Consider the following 20,409-nt stretch of genomic DNA (forward strand, 5'->3'; position numbering starts at 1 on the left):
TCTTTCATTCTTCTCTCATATTTCTTTTTTTCCTATTTACAGTTTTTTTTTTTCGGAATATATTTTGTATTCTTTGTTAGCTAAGTATATGGATCAAGTATTCTTAACCCTTTAGCCTCTAAAGAATTGTTACTCCATTTTGTATACGCTTATTGGTACAACAGCCAAACACTTTAAGGGTTAACAGTCTTAGAAATATATGCCCCGAAAGTCGTAGATTGGGTATGTGCACCATAGAATACCACATTTTGATTGGTTGCCATGGCACACGATGGTATTAGTCCCACCCTTGTTTTTATTCTAAGTAAAATGGAAATGTATTTGATCATTCGACTTTGTAAACGGTTCGAACCTCCCTTTAGAAATGAAGATGTTTAAGTCCTAGCCCAAACGTTGTGCAGAAGGCCTAAAGATGGTGGTGGTTAGGGCTTGACAGGTGTGAAGACAGTTCATCTAATGTCAGGCTTTATGCGCATTTTTTTGCAAATAGCCTATTTCTTCTACTTCAGTATTAAAGAATGGGGGCGGGTTGGCCGAGTAGAAAAGCGCTTGACTTCCCAACCGAGGAGTCTCTTTTTGAATTTCGGATATGGCTGGTAGTGAATTATGTAGTTATTTAGAAAATCATTTTGAGAGACTATACATGAAAAGTAATAAGAAATATCAGGATCATAGATCAGTAATTAGTTAGTCATTTGATCAGTAATTAATTAGTTTAATCAGTAATAAAATTGTTGTTAAATCAGTTAGGATTAGAGTGTTAAATTTCTAGGAAAATAGTTGGAAATGTTTTTGAGATCTGCTTTCCAGGTTCCTGGATCTAGGTTTCTGAAAGTTCCATGTAGTTCTGGCTATAATAGAGGCATTGTAAAAAAAAAAAGCAGTAGTAGAGAACATTTGTGCGAAGTGTCTCAGAAGCGTCCAATTTGACAACTTTAACGCTTTTAGGTGGGAAAAAGTTTTAGAAAGCCTGCAAGTGTTTGGCTTAAAACTTCCTCATTTGCAAATCAACAATAATGATTTATTTGACGAAATTAATTATAAGTCTTAGTTCCTTTTCTTTGGCATCTGACTGGAATATAAAAAAAAAAGACTGAACAAATGCTCAACGGGCTGAAATTTTCATTCGCCATACGGTGAAATACAAGAGAATGTTGAATTCGTTTCAAACCTATCAATACCATAAGCTGTTAGTGAATTCTATGCAGCGAATGCCTTGTATTCCTGTGTAAGTCAAAGGGGAAACAATAAAAAGACTTATTTTACAACGACAATTGAAGAAATCCTTGTGAAAAAAATGCAAGACAATAATTTACAATAACCGAAACTTTGCAAGAAGATTCATGTGTCCGTCAATAACAGTTTAGAACAACGGCGTCGCTATAGGATAAAGGTATCGGACCATCATCTAAACAGCTTCGGTATATAACAAAGTTTTTCTTTTTTTATTGTCAAAATGTCCTATTGTAATAAAGAATAGATCGTTGAAAGAACCATTGCTTGGCAAGGTCTGAGCAGATCTTGTATTTCTTACAACCCATGATCAATGTGTCACTCCTCAAACATCTAGACACCTTTTTTTTCTCTAATGGCCCATTCCTTTCCATCTATATACAATATATGTATATGTAAATGTTACTTCCTCTAACACTAAACAGAAATCTTTACAATTTTATTACATATATATATATATATATATAACAGAAAGTAAGTCGTATGTATGTGTGTATGTATGTATGTCCCAAATAGAAATCAAACCATTTGACCAATCTTAATAAAACGTGACATAAATGTTCTTTTCATACTAAATTGAAAAATTATATATGTGAAGTAGCCATAAAACAATCTGAAGACCCTAAAGAAAAGTTGCCCAACTCTATGAAAATATTACTATTTCATGGATCTAGGTCATATAGCCATGTCACGCCTGCGCAGAAAATCTCTTCAATGTTATATGTAGATCTAGATCTAATTCTAAGATGAAAGATCTACTCTTCGCAAAGATAGTTTTTTTTTAATCTAACACACAAACGAACATACAAAGTATAGTTTATTCATTTTATAAATAAAATTAACCTTCAAATTTGTGTTTCATTTTTACATAAATTCGTTTCCTAATGACGTATCCGTCTTGACCTACATTTAATAGCTATTCATGATATCGCGCGCTTTTTACATAATACATTATATTGGTGACTATATAGTTGATACGCAAATTAAGACCCGGGGGTAATATAAGGTTAACATTTTTTATAAAAACATAACGATATATTCTATATAAAATATTCTTTAGTATTAATCTTTTTCAATGGAAAGTGACAATTGAAACAATTTCAAACTGAATTCAACTAGAACATCTTTCTAAATATTTCCAGTTGCAGGAAGTCATTGTGCTGGAGAAGGTTTCTGTGACCATGAGGAAGAAGTGTGTTTTGCTGGATGTTTGCCAGGATATCAAGGGCCTTGCTGCTCGCTCTGTAATGTAGTATTACTATAGCACCCTTTGTATGATGTTGAGTGTCTGGTTCATTATTTTATTTATCGTACGATACCTTAATTTTTAATTTTTATAATTATTTTTTAAATAGTGTTTTCGCACAATTTAATAATTAGTAATTTGATCTACATAAAAGTTGAAACGGAATTTATATCCTACATCCTAAGATGATTTTAACACTTGATTAAAAAAAAATGGCGTTTAAAAGCGTCCTTTAAAATATTTAAATCAAAAGCCGAAAAACAACAACAACTCATATATTGTATGTAGCACACTTTTCTAAAGTTTAGAGTTGTATAAGGGGAATATGTGATATTGGTAATAAAACTCACTGGCTTAAATAAATCTATATGCATTGGAAGGGTATGTTATTTTACGTGCCATGCAATACATATGAGATTTGACACATACAAGATACTAAAACTTAATTAAGTGTTTTGATGGACGGGGGCTCGGGGCGGGGGCTAAAAAAAGAAAGGGGAGAGAAAAGGGATGTTCAAAGTCCAGAAGTGAGTGTGTTTGGGTGGACGTGCTATTCCTAAAAAAGATACCGCCGGACACTTTACACTGACCAAACAGGAGCTGTTGAAATGCGGGCAGTTTGATTAAAAGTGCAGAAAATATAAGAGTTGCGGAGTATGGCCAAAGTATTATGTGAGTATTTCAAAGATGTTAGAAGAAAATAAATAAATCCAAAGGAGAAGTTCTTAGATAATGCTAGTAATGCTATATATATATATCTACTACTAGTATTATCCTGGACGTTGATTCATTTGTTATTATTTGATTACACCCTGCAAATGCTCGGATAATATTTTCGCCGTACGCTTAATATATTGTTATAAACCTGGTGGTGGCACAGATGGGGGTAGTGGTGTGAGTGTAGTCAGCCGACGCAAATCGCCCCAGGCCAGCGCTAGACGAGCGGTCAACCGTGACGAGTTACGACTGCCAGCCGAGTCAAGTGTCAACAGGACAGTTCGGGAAGGATCGCCGTCGTGAACAGAGCTCAGGAGCGTCACGAGAGTTGTAGTCATCTGACCACCTAGAAACGTCGAGCGGCGTTCTGTCCGGTTCGAGATGGCTAGTAGGGACCCTATATAAGAGCGGAGGTGACGCAGTCAAGACGGTTCAGAAAGCGGGTTCACGGCAGGGGTTCAGAGCCCGGTTCACTACAGTCCGGTTGACTACAGCACAGTTCAGCGGTGTGGTTCTGTACGGAGCATTACGACGGTTCGGTGCGGAGTACTATCAAGTACAGTTGAGGCGAACGGCGTCTTGATCTTGGTCTGTGATCGAGTCCGACACAACGAGCCTAGTGTGTGAAGTCAGTCCTGAACTGTTGAACCCAGTGCAAGCCCGGAACGAGACGGAGAAGCCAGTGCAAGAGTTGATACGGCGGACGGTGTTATCGGAGAGATATTTGTACAGTGTACGTGTTGCCAATTGTACAGTATTGGCTGTTATTTATTCAACTATTAAAGTGTTACGTTACTTTGGAGCCCTGAGTTGTCAAGTTCTTTAAGTTGGTGATGTATGGTGCAGTTTGCAGAGAGCCTGGATAGTGAGATTCGTAACAATATATATATATATTCTATTTTTTTTTATCCAATCTATTGTTATCTTTTTAATTTTGTCATTCAATAAATATTTTATATTTAAAAAATGTAAGTAATTCTTAGTTTTATTTTTGTATTTCATTCATATGTCTGTTTACCAACCCTTAAACGGTCGCTGTCTATTGAGCATTGCTAGAACCCCCATCCCCAAGACTTTACTGCATCATCTCAAATTAAATATTTGATTTATTTAAATTAATTTACATCAGCGTGACGTTGGTTTTGATTTTTTTAAATCGGAAATGCAACAGTAAATAACAGACAGTGTGTGATTTTCTTCAACAGTAAACAACTTTTGTCTGAATAATGACACCTGTAATCCTGCCAACGAATCATGCCCCAACGGATGTCAAGATGGATACTACGGTAGTTGCTGCTTACAGGGTAAAAAGCTTAATCTCAACATAATGTATAGGCTAACTGTTTAAAATGTCTAGCTTTTTAAAATGCTTTACTTTGATTGAAAATGAAAAAGATGTAGATGTGGCTCATGGCCAAACTATTATCTGAGAATTTACAGGATGTGATAAGAAAAAAAAATTAAAAGGAAATAATGCTAGTAATTTATATATATATAATATATATATATATATATATATATATATATATTTATATAGATAGATAGATAGATAGATAGATAGATAGATAGATAGATAGATAGATAGATAGATAGATAGATAGATAGATAGATAGACTAGCATTTATATTATCCGGCTTCGCTCTGTTTTTTCTTTCTACAAATTACAATGACATTCATTTATTCCGTTTGAATGTGTGTATACATCTGATTTAGATAAGAAGTAGATCTAGACAGAGTAACATCTAGAGTCTAGAGAAGTAGATCTAGACAGAGTAACATCTAGAGTCTAGAGAAGTAGATCTAGACAGAGTAGCATCTAGAGTCTAGAGAAGTAGATCTAGACAGAGTAACATCTAGAGTCTAGAGAAGTAGATCTAGACAGAGTAACATCTAGAGTCTAGAGAAGTAGATCTAGACAGAGTAACATCTAGAGTCTAGAGAAGTAGATCTAGACAGAGTAACATCTAGAGTCTAGAGAAGTAGATCTAGACAGAGTAACATCTAGAGTCTAGAGAAGTAGATCTAGACAGAGTAACATCTAGAGTCTAGAGAAGTAGATCTAGACAGAGTAACATCTAGAGTCTAGAGAAGTAGATCTAGACAGAGTAACATCTAGAGTCTAGAGAAGTAGATCTAGACATACTAACATCTAGAGTCTAGAGAAGTAGATCTAGACAGAGTAACATCTAGAGTCTAGAGATTGATGGTTTACCTAAGCTGAGATTGATTGTGATCTAGATTATAGACATAGTTATAAGATAAATACTTTTCTTTTTGTTTCAGTTATGTAAGCTATATGTAGACTTATAGTCCCTACCAATAGAAATTGAAATGTTTTCTGTAGAAGAATTTAGAATTAATATAGATATAAATCTAGCTTTGTTGTTTACGTTATATGAACTATTGAATAAACTCATGTCTGAAACTGGAAAGTTACATTTAGTTCCAGCCTTCAAATGAAAAGTTTATTAGTCTTAATAGTAAGTTTTAGATCTATTTAAAATGTGTATTGTTAATTAAAGGTATTGTCAATTAAATATAGATCTATATTTAAGAGAGTAAAATATTGAACTCTCACTACAGTAGATGACAAAAAAGCGATAAAATATATTTTATAATTAAAGCGAACGCGTTAATGTAATATTTTATAAAACATTGTTAGTTTAATTTTATGTAGATCTAGATCTAGAATCTAAAAAATGCCATAGTAGTCTAGTTCATAACTAAAAACTTTGAGCCTAGTAAATGACTAAACACTTTGATCTTGTGTTAAAGGTTAATTCTATTAAGTAATGAATCAATAGACTATATTTTGTATGTTCGTGTGTTAAAGTAATAAAACTATCTATATCTATCTTTATCTTTGCGAAGAGTAAAGACTTTGCGAGATATTATGTCACTCGCACGTGTGACCTTTTAGTACGCGATATGATGAATGAAAATGTTTGTCAACACGGCTAATGTGTATTGTAGCTTTGTTGTTGAGATGTGTAAATGCGCATAAGTAAAAAGTAAATAAAGACTTACAATTAAATCGAATCGGTAACTGTAAGCTTAAAAGCTTTAAAAACACATTGGAAAGTAAAATGTATTATATAAGTAGTTGATTAGTTTAATAATATGCCCTTATAATGCGCGATATTATGACCTCTGACATTAATTTCGTTTGTATTACTACGCGGCGCATGCAAAGGTGCACGTGAGTTATGGAAAAGTATATCAACACGGCTAAAGGTATTCACATTTAGTCTGAACGAATTTACGTAAAAAGGTTTTGGAAACTCAAAATTTGAAGGTTAATTTTCATTAAATAATTAAACAAATAAACACTATTTTGTATTTTCATGTGTAAAAGTAAAAAAATACGTTTTTTTTAAAAAAATTAGAACAGATATTTTCATCTATGTGCATGCGTGACCTCTCCGTCTTGTCACATTATGTAGACATGGCTATGTGACCTAGATTCAAAAAATAGTATTTTTTTCATAGAGTTGGGCAACTTTTTTTTCCATGATTTTAAGCTTGTATTAGGGCTACTTTACTCACACATACACCACGGTCTTTGATAGGATCAGATGAACATTTATGTCAAGTCTTATGAACTTTGGTCATACGGTATTGATTTCTATTCGGTACATACATACACACTGACATACGCCTTACTTTCTGCTTTATATTCTATCTATCTATCTATCTATCTATCTATCTATCTATCTATCTATCTATCTATCTATCTATCTATCTATCTATCTATCTATCTATTATTCTTTTTCTCTTTCTTTCTCTCTATCTCTCTCTCTCTAAAATCAGAAATGCAATGGTAAATAACAGACATGACCAAGCAGCGCCATCTCAAATTAAATATTTAATAAATTGAAATAACTATACTCCAGCATGGCCATGTATGTGATTTTTAAAATCAGAAATGCAATGGAAAATAACTGACAGTGTGTGACTTTCTTCAACAGTGAAAAATTTTTGTCTGAATAATGACACGTGTAATCCTGTCAACGGATCATGCCCCAACGGATGTCAAGATGGATACTACGGTAGTTGCTGCTTACTGGGTAAAAAGCTTTACCTCGCCTTAAAGTTAAACAGTCAAAATGTCTAGCTTTCTAAGATAAGATAAAATACGAATATAAGACATGATATAACGAGAAGATAAGATTGTGCTAGACCAAATGAGCTCAAAAAGTTTGTGTGAGGAGTCAATTGCTCCTCTCATAATTTCTCATGAAAGAAGATAAAAGAAAAGATTTCTTATTTATATCGGCTACTAAATCGAGCCAAAGAATATGTAATGGAAGGCTCAAATTGTTAAAAGGGAACATTTCTATTATTATTAAGATTTTTTTTTCAAAGTTGTTACATATTTAAATGTTTTTTAAAGAGAAAATACAATTTTCTAGAATGTCCCGGAAATTGTGAAAGTACATGCAATGTCGTCAACGGTTCTTGTGATAAATGTAGAGAAAATTATTATGGTGAATATTGTAACCAAAGTAAGTGAATAATTAACACATAGAGTTTAATTTAATTCATTCGTTATAAAAACTCAACATCACATAAATATTTCTAGCCTATGTTACTAGTTCAACACATCTTACTTACTTAAAATTAGATCATACCGCGCGGTCGGGCGCATTGGGTGGCAAGCTGTCTTCAAAAAGATCTTAAACAATGTCTGAATCCTATTTCCACCTGATGTTCACTTTTCTGAGGTCCTCCAAGAAAGTTTGGCGCCAAGTAATTCGAGGACTTCCCTGTTTGCACTTTCCTCGTATTGGTTTCCAAGTCAATCGCAACTCTTGGTAAGCGTAGTTTATTTTGTCGGAGAACATGTCCCGCAAACCTCTTATCTTCTTATCTTATATAATACAGACGTTACTTCAAAAAAGAAGATGATTACGTCCTACGCGTCATGCATTTATTCATGCATATTAACCAATGACTTAAATTCTGCCAAGTCACTGGTTTTCCTGGCTAGCTCAGGCAACCCATTCCATGCTCTAATAGCACTAGGGAAGAAGGAGTATTTGTACAAATTTGTCCTAGCATATGGGACGTGGAATGTGCCTTTATCTTTGTGTCTTTCAGAGTATTTTATTAAATTTTGTTTTTGTATTTGAAGATTATGGTTCAGTGTTTTATGTATTATTGCTACTTTACTTTTGAGTCTTCTGTCCTGAAGGCTTTCTAAATTTAGTGATTTTACTAAAGGTGTTACTCTAGTCAAATGTGAATATTCGTTTGTTATGAATCGCACTGCTCTATTTTGTGTCTGTTCTAGTTTCTTAATGTTTTCTTGAGTTGAGGGGTCCCAAACAGAGGATGCATATTCTATTATTGGCCTAACCAAGGTTAAATAACATTTTAGTTTTATGTTCTTATTTGATTTATAGAAATTTCTTTTAATAAATCCTAATGCTTTGTTTGATTTTTTTGTAGTTTCATCAATATGTGGATTCCATGACAGTTTTTCATTTATTATAACACGTAGGTATTTTGCGTTTTTAGTCTGTGTTACTGGTTTGCCGTGAATAAGATAAGTGGAATTAATTTGTTTTAGTTTTTTTGTTACTCTTAACAACTGACATTTTTCTGGGTGGAAAGACATGCTCCAATTTGATTCCCATTTCTGTAATTCATCTAATTCTCTTTGTAAAATATCTGTGTCTTGTGTTGTTTTTATTGTTCTATATATTATGCAATCGTCTGCAAATAATCTGACTTTTGTTCCTGAACTAATGCAATTTGGTAAATCATTTATGTAAATTAAAAATAGTAGTGGACCCAAGACTGTTCCTTGAGGTACACCTGAGTTTACTGTTATCGGTGTTGATTTAGAGCCATTTATTATTACAGTTTGTTCACTCCCTATCAGAAAGTCTTTAATCCACTGATGCAGTGGACCATTAATGCCGAAATATTTTAATTTTTTAAGCAAACTATGGTGGTGAACTTTGTCAAAAGCCTTAGAAAAATCTAGTAAGATAGCATCTACTTGTTCACTATTATCTAAACCTTTTGAAAAATCATCAATTAGTCCTATTAGTTGTGTTTCACATGATCTATATTTCCTAAAGCCATGTTGGTATGGTGTGAGGACATTATGTTTGTCTAAGTGGTTTATGATGTTGCTACATATTATGTGTTCTAGGATTTTACATGTGATGCTGGTAAGTGATACTGGTCTGTAGTTTCCTGGGTCAGATTTTTCTCCTTTTTTAAATAGGGGGGTGACATTAGCTTCTCTCCAGTCCTTTGGTACTCTGCCCTGGTTAAGTGAAGCCTGAAAGAGTATTTTGAACACTGGGGCTAGCTCATTACTTAGTTCTTTGAGTAATCTAGCTGGAATACCATCAGGTCCAGAAGCTTTATTTGGTTTGGTGTTGGCTAATAGTTTTTGAATTCCATTTTCTTGTACTACTATATCTTCTATGTTGTCTACTTGGTTCAAATTCAGTAATATGTCTTTGTCTCCTGGGGCTGAGAATGCTGATGCAAAGTATTTGTTTAGAATGTTTGCTTTAGTTTCATTATCATTATGTATTATGTTATGTTCATCTTTTAATGGCGCTACGCCTGTTGTTTCCATTTTCTTAGACTTAATGTATGACCATAGGTTTTTGTTGTTATCTTTAGATATTACATTGTTTATGTATTCACTCTGCAGCTGTCTGCTTACTTTTTGGGTTAAGTGTTTAATTTTTATATACTTTTTGTAAACTCTTTCTGCATTAGTTTCTTTAAATTTTCTATAGAGGTTTTCCTTCTGTTTACAAAGCTTCTTTAGTCTATTATTAAACCAGCATTTATTTATTTTGTTTGATGTGTATTTAGTTGGTATATGATTTTCTATAATGCTTTTAAGATGGTTTTTAATGAAATTCCAGAGGTCATCGACTGGTTGGTTAATGTCTTTTTCTAATAAGAATGTTTGTTGAAAGTTTAATGCAGCTTGGTGTAGTTGTGTTAGGTTACATTTATTCCAGAGTAAGATTTTTCTTTTGGGTTTTGTATTGGCTACTGCTTTTATCTGACTGTGTATTTTTATGATCTCATGGTCTGATAGACCAGGGATAATATCATAATCAACTACTAATCCAGGTCTGTTGGTTAAGAAGAGATCTAATGTGTTGTTTAATCTAGTTGGCTTTTTAATGATTTGATCTAAACTTAGGTTGTGTAAAGTGTCTATGAAAAGCTCATTTATGTCCTTAAGGTTTTGGTGTTTATCTATGGTTAGTGTTTTCCAATTTATATCAGGTAGGTTGAAATCACCCATAATCCAAAAAACTGCATTTTTATTTGTCTCTTTAAGTGTAGTAATCTGATTACATAGTTCCTGCATGTATTCTAAACTAGAATTTGGTGGTCTGTAAATGCTGCCTATTATTAGGGATGTTGAGGTGGTATTAATTTTACAAAATGTTGATTCTATATTTTTTGAGTTAGGTAAGGTAATTTCTTCTGCTATAAGAGTGTTTTTTTATTGCTAAAAGAACTCCATGATTATCAGCCCTATCTTTTCTAAAAATTTCATAATTACTATTGAAAATTTCTGCATTATAAATTTCAGGATGTAGCCAAGTTTCTGTGCCTGCAATTATGTCTGGTTTCTCACATTCTAATAAAATTTCTAAGTCTGCTGTTTTGTTCCTAATGCTTTGAAAATTTATTACTAAGGTTTTAAGGTATTTTGGTGTTACTTCTTTAGTAGGTTTGTTTAGTGAGGCTGTTGTATTAATTTTAGTAGATTTAGGTTTAACAGGAGAGGATCTGGCTAGTGGTTGGTGAGTTTGGTTTGGGATGGTGTTTAGGATGTTGTATGGGTTAGAAGTGTCTGCATCAAAGGAATCAAACAGTCCTGATGTAAACTGAGGTAACCCACACGGTACACAGTGCCATAATGCATCTTTGTTGCCTAAGGCATAATACACAGGTGTATTCATATGGAGACATGATGCATGGTACCATTCATCGCAGGTGTCTCTGGCGACTCTCTGTCACTACCTCACTAAGTGTTCGACTCCCAGATCATCAAAGGATTTCCTTGTTTTAAACCCGATCTCTATAACTTACTTCTAAAATTCATCTTTTCCAATTTTTGAGCCGCATTTATTCTTTTCTCAATTTTGGCAATAGGGTTCCATGTCTCACATACATATGTTGCTGTTGGGATGACGATTGTGTTAAAAATGTTTTTTTTAGTCTCAAGTCAAATGGAATGGCCAAAATATGCCACAGACTCTAGAAAATACTTCCTGTCTTTTCTATTTGTCACGCTACCCTTTACCATATATAACACTCGCAAACTTTTAGACTTATCCAACTTTATGCGGAGGCCAATTTTGGGTGCCTCTCTATTTACTCTCTCTGTCATTTCTTGTATGCATTTACATTACCTACACTGTAATCCTCCTTTTCATTTGTAAATCATGCTTTCCTTCTCCATATAAGCATTTGTAAATTTGTAGTACCTTGACTTCGAGATCACAAATATTTAATTACCCATGATCAGTTTCACAGTACAGGATCCAAGAATGTATACTTTTCATTAATTCCAATATAGAAGAGGGCGCGCTGGCTGAGTGGTACAAGGCTTGACTTCTGAACTGAAAGTCAGGTATTACTTTCGGGATCTTTAGGGCTTCTCAGAGTCCAGACAACTATAATGGGTTCCTAACATTGGTTAAGAAAAGTAAAGATGGTTTGTCTTTGTGCTGGCCACATGACACCATCGTTTAGCGTGGGCCACAAAAACAGATGACCTTTACATCATCGCAAGGTCTGAATGGGGAAATTTTATTTTTTTTACATTTACTTTTTAATACACCCTACACATGACACCGTTCTTAATTAATTCAATCATCATAACACTCTCTGTTTATGTCACTCCTTACATTGACACTGATCCTGATAACGGCTCTAACGACTTTTCTAGAAATTTGATAGTTGTGGTATATCTTCAGTAAAACAGTCACTAGCACTGAAATAAATTAAAATTTGGCTAGAAAACTAGAAAATGTAAACATTTAATAATTTAATGTCCAGGAACATTTTGCGCACCGTCTTCTAAGTGCAGATCTGTATGGCTGTCATTAGAATATTATTAAGTCCAGTAAATTTATACAATTGTTTAACAAGGATTTTTTTTCTAGAGAGGAATTTGGCGGGGTAAAAAAATTATGCAATTTTCTTTGAAATCTAACATTCATTAGTTATAATAAGCAAAATAATCGCTCTAAAAGTTGCATAAATATGAATTGTCTTTTTTTAGCGGCCCCCGTAAGGGGAAAAAGCCGCTATTAGGTTTGTGCAAAATGTCCGTCTGTCCGTCTGTCCGTCTGTCCGTCTGTCACACTCAGATCTCGAAAACTAGAAGAGATATGAAAAATATTATTTCATCATTAAATCCGGCTTAAAAAGTTTAGGTGCAACGGCTACTTTTGGTTTTCTAAAAGCAAACCGTTTAATTTATAAAATTAATTATGCAAGCGATTTTTTTGATAAAAATACACCAATTCTAAAACAATTACGTAAATGTAAGGGAGGCAATGTTACAATATGCAAACAAAGATTGACAATTTTTGTGTATTTTCAGTATCACTAAGTCAAATATATTTTTAAAATGTACAGGAAATGTTTACAACAAATACAAATAATAGTTAAAGACGTTTTTTCTGGTCAACTAGCTGCTAAAATTAAAAGAAAACATTTCTGTTTGTTTATAAAGGCTAATAATGCACTTTGTATGTAAATATCACGCACATTTTTTTAAATGGACTTTTTATGCAGCGATTTTCGTGCAGTAGCGTAACGTCGCAACATGATCAGGTGCTAAACCAATTCCTTAAACTTTTTTTAAAAATCAGATTTTATTTATTTTTTGTTTAGTGCCCCCATCCGAATAAAAGAAGCTTATTTTTGTGCGTTTTGTCTGTTGGTCGGTCTGTCCGTCACGATTAGATTTTAAAAACTAGAACTCTAAAAGCTATTGAAAATCTGATTTACCCTTTAATGTTCCTCCCATAACATCTCAATAGTTTTAAGTATCTAAAATTGATTGTTCCGGATTTTTTTGTGCAAAACTAATCAACGCCAACAAATGTTTGTTTGCTCTTCTAACTTATATTACATTCAATTTCCATGCTTAAACGTTGCAAAAACACATTATCAATAATATGTTGTTCCGTTTTTTATGTAAATAGCATATTAATGCTAAATCATAATCTCTATACTGACTTATATTTCATTAAGTGTAAAAATGTTCCGGATATTGTTTTATAAAACATGAATTATGCCTAATGATTGTTTGAAATCGCATAAGGCTTTTAAAAAAAGTAATTTACTAGAATTGATTACTGAAAATTACTTTTTAGACATTTAATTTTCTTGTAAAACATAACATAGAAGTTTTTTAATCGATAAAGAAAGTTACGGATTTTGTTTCTTACAAATCGTCGCCAGAAATTTCCGAATTTATTTAAAAATCTACTAACGCCAAATAATTGTTTGAACTCCCTCTTCTAATTAATAAACAAATAATCTTCTCATTTACGAAATAATGTTTTTACGGATTTTTATGAAAAATATTTTAACTCACTACTCTCTTACAGTACATTTAACTTTCTACCTAAAACATTAAAAAATCTAATTATCGTTAATATTATGTTCCGATTTTTAAGGAAAACAGAATCCAAACACCAAAGTAAGGTATGAAAATCTCTCCACGTGGCTGTAGTACATCTAATTTTTATACGAGACCATCCAAAAAATTTAATTAACGGTAGGTTCCCGGTCACTTCATCCCCGGTCACTTCATCCCCGGTCACTTCATCCCCGGTCACTTCATCCTCGGTCATTTCATCTGAAATTCTCTTTTTCTTTTACTATTTATACAAACATCCGGAACAATCTATTATATAAACTTTTCAATTGTGTTCATACCTAAAAATTATTGCGATGTTTTGAAACGTAAAATAAAGGTTAATTAATTTTTAATAACTTTTAACGCTACTGTTGAAATAGTTGGTAGACCTATATATGTGTATATCGCCTTGAACACTTTAAAAATCTATCAATAAAAGTTTTTTTTTATATCAAGATAACGGACAGACCGACTGACAGACAAAACGCAAAAACAATGTGGCTTTGATCCTTTTTAAATAATATCTATTAGAACTCAGTGCACCAATGTCTATGAACTCTCGTTAAATATCTCGTGTAAATAAAGACATTTTTTTTATGGTACCGGTACTAGCCTATTGTGAGGTAATGGAATTTTTTTTCTTTGACGTCATATCAATGGACTCTTTAAATGTAATGTTAAAAGAACGCACTCGGTGCACCAATGTCTATTAACCCTCGAAAAAATTGCTTGTATTAATGAAAACATATTCTAGTCTAACTAAGCCGTGTGACGTAGTGTTTTTTTTTTCCTTTGACGTCACATGGAATGAATTCTTTAAATGAAATGCTAAAAGAACGCACTCGGTGCACCAATGTCTATGAACACTCGAGAAATGGCTCGTGTTGATAAAGGTGATTTTTAGTCTAGCTAGGCCTTGTGACGTAGTGTTTTTTTTTCCTTTGACGTCATATGGAATGAATTCTTTAAATGAAATGCTAAAAGAACGCACTCGGTGCACCAATGTCTATGAACACTCGATAAAAGGCTCGTAATGATGAAGGCGATTTTTATTCTAGCTATTCCGTGTGACGTAGTGTTTTTTTTCCTTTGACGTCATATGGAATGAATTCTTTAAATGAAATGCTTAAAGAACGCACTCGGTGCACCAAAGTCTATGAACACTCGAGAAATGGCTCGTGTTGATAAAGGTGATTTTTAGTCTAGCTAGGCCTTGTGACGTAGTGTTTTTTTTTTTCCTTTGACGTCATATGGAATGAATTCTTTAAATGAAATGCTAAAAGAACGCACTCGGTGCACCAATGTCTATGAACACTCGATAAAAGGCTCGTAATGATGAAGGCGATTTTTATTCTAGCTATTCCGTGTGACGTAGTGTTTTTTTTCCTTTGACGTCATATGGAATGAATTCTTTAAATGAAATGCTTAAAGAACGCACTCGGTGCACCAAAGTCTATGAACACTCGATAAATGGCTCTTATAGATGAAGACGATTTTTAGTCTAGCTAGGCCGTGTGACGTAGTGTTTTTTTTCCCTCTGACGTTATATGGAATTAATTCTTCAAATGAAATGAAAAAAGAACTCGGTATAGTAATGTTTATTAAGCCTCGTTATGTGACTCGCGTTTAAAAAAGGAATGATATCTTGATTTAGATCTAATCTAGATTTTTTAAACTAGATCTAGATTTTTATTACAGTATATCTAGATCTGGATTTATATTCTAATTAAAATTATTTTAGAGTCTAGATCTAGAATTTCTAGATCTAGTTTAGACTAAAATAGACTAGATTAAGATGTAGAATTTCAATTTCTAAACTTAAAGTGTAAAAAAAAAGTGTAGATTTTCATTTCCAAACGTTTTGATCAATATTGTAATGTTTTAATATACTAAAACTAATCTACTATTTTTTTATTAAATTTAAATTTAAATTTACGGCAAATGAATCTTTGAAACATTATTACTTTTGACCATCGGATGGCTGCCTGGTCGTGCGGTTTGCGCGCTGGACTGTCGTTCAGATTTATGGATGGCCCAGGGTTCAAACCCTGCCCGCTCCCATCCCCCGTCGTCCTGCGGGAGGTTTGGACTAGGAAGTAATTATCTTCAACTCTGAAGGAACATCCGAAACGTGTAAAACATTTTACATCAAAATTAAATCACCTCTTGAATATTATTTGCGAATATGCAGATCCGACAGGGATCCGACTTCGATGGGGGCCGCCTCTGAGTTTGTGTAACACAAACTCTCTTTGTAATCTTGTTTTAAATTATATTTTATGTTTTTTTTCCTTGTTTCTGGATTTAAAAAGCTAAAAAATATATTGAACATCCGATTCATCAAATTTTTCCCAGTTTCTAAATGTTGCAATGGCTACTTTTGTATTACGAAAGTGAAACCCTTTTTTTAGCGGCCCCCGTTATGGGAAAAAGCCGCTATTAGATTTGTGCAAAATGTCCGTCTGTCCGTCTGTCCAACTGTCCGTCTATCACACTCAGATCTCGAAAACTAGAAGAGATATGAAAAATATTATTTCATCATTAAATGCGGCTTGAAAAGTTTAGGTGCAACGGCTACTTTTGGTTTTCTAAAAGCAAACCGTTTAATTTATAAAATTAATTATGCAAGCGATTTTTTCATTAAAATACACCAATTCTAAAACAATTACGTAAATGTAAGGGAGGCAATGTTACAATATGCTAACAAAGATGGACTATTTTTGTGTATTTTCAGTATCACTAAGTCAAATATATTTATAAAATGTACAGGAAATGTTTACAACAAATATAAATAATAGTTAAAGATGTTTTTTCTGGTCAACTAGCTGTTAAAATTAAAAGAAAACATTTCTGTTTGTTTATAAAGGCTAATAATGCACTTTGTATGTAAATATCAGGCACATTTTTTAAAATGGACTTTTTATGCAGCGACTTTCGTGCAGTAGCGTAACGTCGCAACATGATCAGGTACTAAACCAATTCCTTAAACTTTTTAAAAAAATCAGATTTTATTTATTTTTTGTTTAGCGAATAAAAGAACATTATTTTTGTGCGTTTTGTCTGTTGGTCGGTCTGTCCGTCACGATTAGATTAACAGTAGAGGCTATTGTAATTCTGATTTAACCTTTAATTTTTCATTCAGAAATATTGCAATAATTTTAAGTATCTATAATAGATTGTTCCGGATGTTTTGTGAAAAACAAATCAATGCCAATGAATATTTGTTTGCTCTTCTAACCTATTTTAGATTTTATTCCCATGCTTAAACGTTGCAAGAAACACACGATCTTTAATATATTGTTCCGGTTTTTTAATGTAAATAGCATATAAATGCTAAATAAAAATATCTATACTGATTTATATTTCATTAACTATAAAGTTGTTCCGGATATTGTTTTATAAAAAATAAATTATGTCAAATGATTGTTTGAAATCGCATAATTGACTAATATTACACTTATATTCTTTGACACTACGTCACTATAGTTTATTTATTAATATCAATTGTTCCGAATTTTTAATTTAAAACAAATTTATGTCAAATAATTTATTTTTTTAAAAATATCGACAATAGGTTTTTCAGGATTTTAAAATAAGAAAGTAATTTACTAGAAACGATTATTGAAAATCAATTTTTAGACTTATTTTACAGCTAATGTTCTTGCCGAAACATAATAAAAGTTGTTTAATCGGTAAATAATGTTCCGGATTTTGTTTCGATAAAGAAATCGACTTACATTACCTTAATTTTCTTTCAAATCGTCGCCAAAAATGATCCGAATTTTATATGAAAAATCTAATAACGCTAATAAATGTTTGAAATCCCTCTTCTAATAAATAAAACAAATAATTTTCTCATTTTCGAAAATTGGTTGTTCCGGATTTTTTATGAAAAATAGTTTAACTCTATTTATGTAAAATCGCACTTCTCTCTTACACTACATTTAACACTACATTTAACTTTCTAGCTAAAACGTTAGAAAATCTAATTATCGTTAATATTATGCTCTGATTTTTAAGGAAAACAACTTCCTAACACCAAAGTATGGTTTGAAAAAATCTCAATAAGGCTATTGTACATCTAATTTTCATAACAGACCATCCCACAAATTTAATTAACGGCATTTGATTAATCTGGAATTCTAATTTTCTTTCACTATGAATATATAAACATCCGAAACAATCTATTATAGAAACTTAAAACTAATGCGATGTTTCGGAAGGGAAATTAAATTTTAATCAGATTTTCAATAGCTTTTAGTCTTTTTTTTTCCCGCTATTAACATAACGGACAGACAGACTGACAGACAAAAAAAAAAAGCGTTTTGTCTATCAGTCTGTAATGGAATTTTTTTCCTTTGACATTATATGGAGTTAATTCTTTAAATGAAATGCTTAAAGATCTCACTCGGTGCACCAATGTCTATGAACACTCGACAAGCTGCTCGTATAGATGACATTTTTTAGTCTAACTAGGACGTGTGACGTAATGGAATTTTTTTCTATTGACGTCATATGGAGTTAATTCTTTAAATGAAATGCTAAAAGAAATCACTCGGTGCACCAATGTCTATGAACCCTCAACAAGCTGCTCGTATAGATGACATTTTTAAGTCTAACTAGGCCGTGTGACGTAGTAGATTTTTTTCCTTTGACGTCATATGGAATAAATTCTTTAAATGCTAAAACAACTCGGTATAGTAATGTTTATTAAACTCCGTAATGTGACTCGCATTTTAAAAAGACATAATATCTAGATTTAGATCTAATCTAGATTTTATACACTAGATCTAGATTTTTGTTTACACTAGAGCTAGATTTTTTACACTAGATCTAGATTTTTTTTCTTACACTAGAGCTAGATTTTTAAAACTAGATTTAGATTTAAGTTCTAATTAAAATCATTATAGAATCTAGGTTTAGAATTTCTTGGTCTAGTTTAGAATGTTTGTTGTTTTACATGTTTCGGATGTTCCTTCAGAGTTGTAGTCCAAACTTCCTGTAGGACGACGGGGGATGGGAGCGGGCAGGGCTTGAACCTGGGACCATCGATGAATCGAAACGACAGTACAGCGCGCAAACACCACTACCAGACAGCCATGATTTAGACTAGATCAAGATCTATAATTTTAATTTCTAGGCTTAAAGTGTAGATTTTTATTTCTAAAGTCTATATTGTCAATATGTCAATATTGCAAATGTTATAAAATACTAAAACTAATCTAATATTTCAATATTTCATATTGCAATTAGTCTATTAATTGATTATCTAATTGATTGTTTTTTTTTAATATAAATCTTATCTAAATTACATCTACATTATCCCAAATATATATCTTAGATCTAGATCTAGTAGATATAGATATTGAGAGTGCTAAATTAGTAGTTTAATTTAGGTAGATCTACATCCTCATTCTAGTTCCATTTAGGCCTAAATGAAAATGCTCAATACCAAAAGATTATCAAAAATCGCTCTTCTGACATATTGTACATATCCGGTAGTTGTCATTCCGTTATGTGTAGGTATATTATCAATAGTATGCTATTAGTTTGTAACCAGTTTGTCATTAGATTAAGAGCAATGCCTGGTCGTGCGGTTAGCGCGCAGGACTGATTATCTCTACCGTCTCGGTTTCATACCCTGCTCGATGCAATCACAGTCGACCAGCGAATATGCGGATCCGACAGGGATCCGTCTCCCTCTTTGTAATCTTGTATTATATATATCAAATATGTACGCTGTTGTGTCTTATTTTGCATCGATTTTATAAGAATAAATTCAAGATTAACATTTATTATTCTAGATATGAACAATAAAGACTACGTTAACAAGTGGAAATAGTTATTTTTGAACATTTTATCGGCCACCAAAAAGGGAACAGACGCTATTAGTTTTGTGTGGTTTGTCTGTCCGTCCGTCCGTCCCGTTTAGATCTCGTAAACTAGAAAAAATATTGAAAATCCGACATCATGATATTTTAGACCATTTAAAGTTCTGATGCAACGAATACTTTTTTTTCTTTTCTTAAAGAAAACATTTTAATTTTTAAAGTCAACTATGCAAGAATTTTTATTTTAAAAAATCACACCATTTTACAACTATTTACTATGAATAGTAACAAACACTAGAGGCTATTTAGTAAGGGAGATGACTATCTACCATATTTTAAACACATTTATGCAAACGGTTTTAGATTTTTTACAATTGTATTGCTATATAACGTACGTTCTGTCATATTAACTACTACATTGACAAAAAAAAATCACTCTTATATTCGAAAAGAAAAAAATGGATTTTTTATAAATATAAGTGGAACATAATTTAAAACAACAATTAATACTTAATTTTTCATATTATCGCGTGAACTGTAACTGTCTGGAAAAAATATGGAATACTGCACTAAAGGAAGGGGAGATTTGTTCTTTTTACGGGAATGTTTTGTTTGTCTTGAGGCTTTGGAGATTGACCCTTAAAGAGCTATTTGATCAATTAGATAATCATTATATGCCATCAGTTAGGCCACATCGCACTTCTCCTTCACTTTCATCTATCCCT

At 32.5% G+C, this 20,409-nt stretch overlaps 1 protein-coding gene across 6 annotated transcripts in view; it reads left to right on the top strand.

The window, feature by feature from the left end:
• Positions 1-20,409, top strand: part of LOC106074928 (uncharacterized) — a 114,100-nt gene that overhangs the window by 62,554 nt on the left and 31,137 nt on the right. For all 6 annotated transcript variants that reach the window (XM_056044064.1, XM_056044060.1, XM_056044065.1 and 3 more), the window contains 4 exons: positions 2,376-2,477; positions 4,402-4,500; positions 7,165-7,263; positions 7,609-7,701. In XM_056044064.1, coding sequence (XP_055900039.1) covers positions 2,376-2,477; positions 4,402-4,500; positions 7,165-7,263; positions 7,609-7,701 — 393 coding nt within the window. The remainder of the gene's footprint in view (positions 1-2,375; positions 2,478-4,401; positions 4,501-7,164; positions 7,264-7,608; positions 7,702-20,409) is intronic.

The sequence above is a fragment of the Biomphalaria glabrata genome, chromosome 10, assembly GCF_947242115.1.
Source record: "Biomphalaria glabrata chromosome 10, xgBioGlab47.1, whole genome shotgun sequence".
NCBI lineage: Eukaryota > Metazoa > Mollusca > Gastropoda > Planorbidae > Biomphalaria > Biomphalaria glabrata.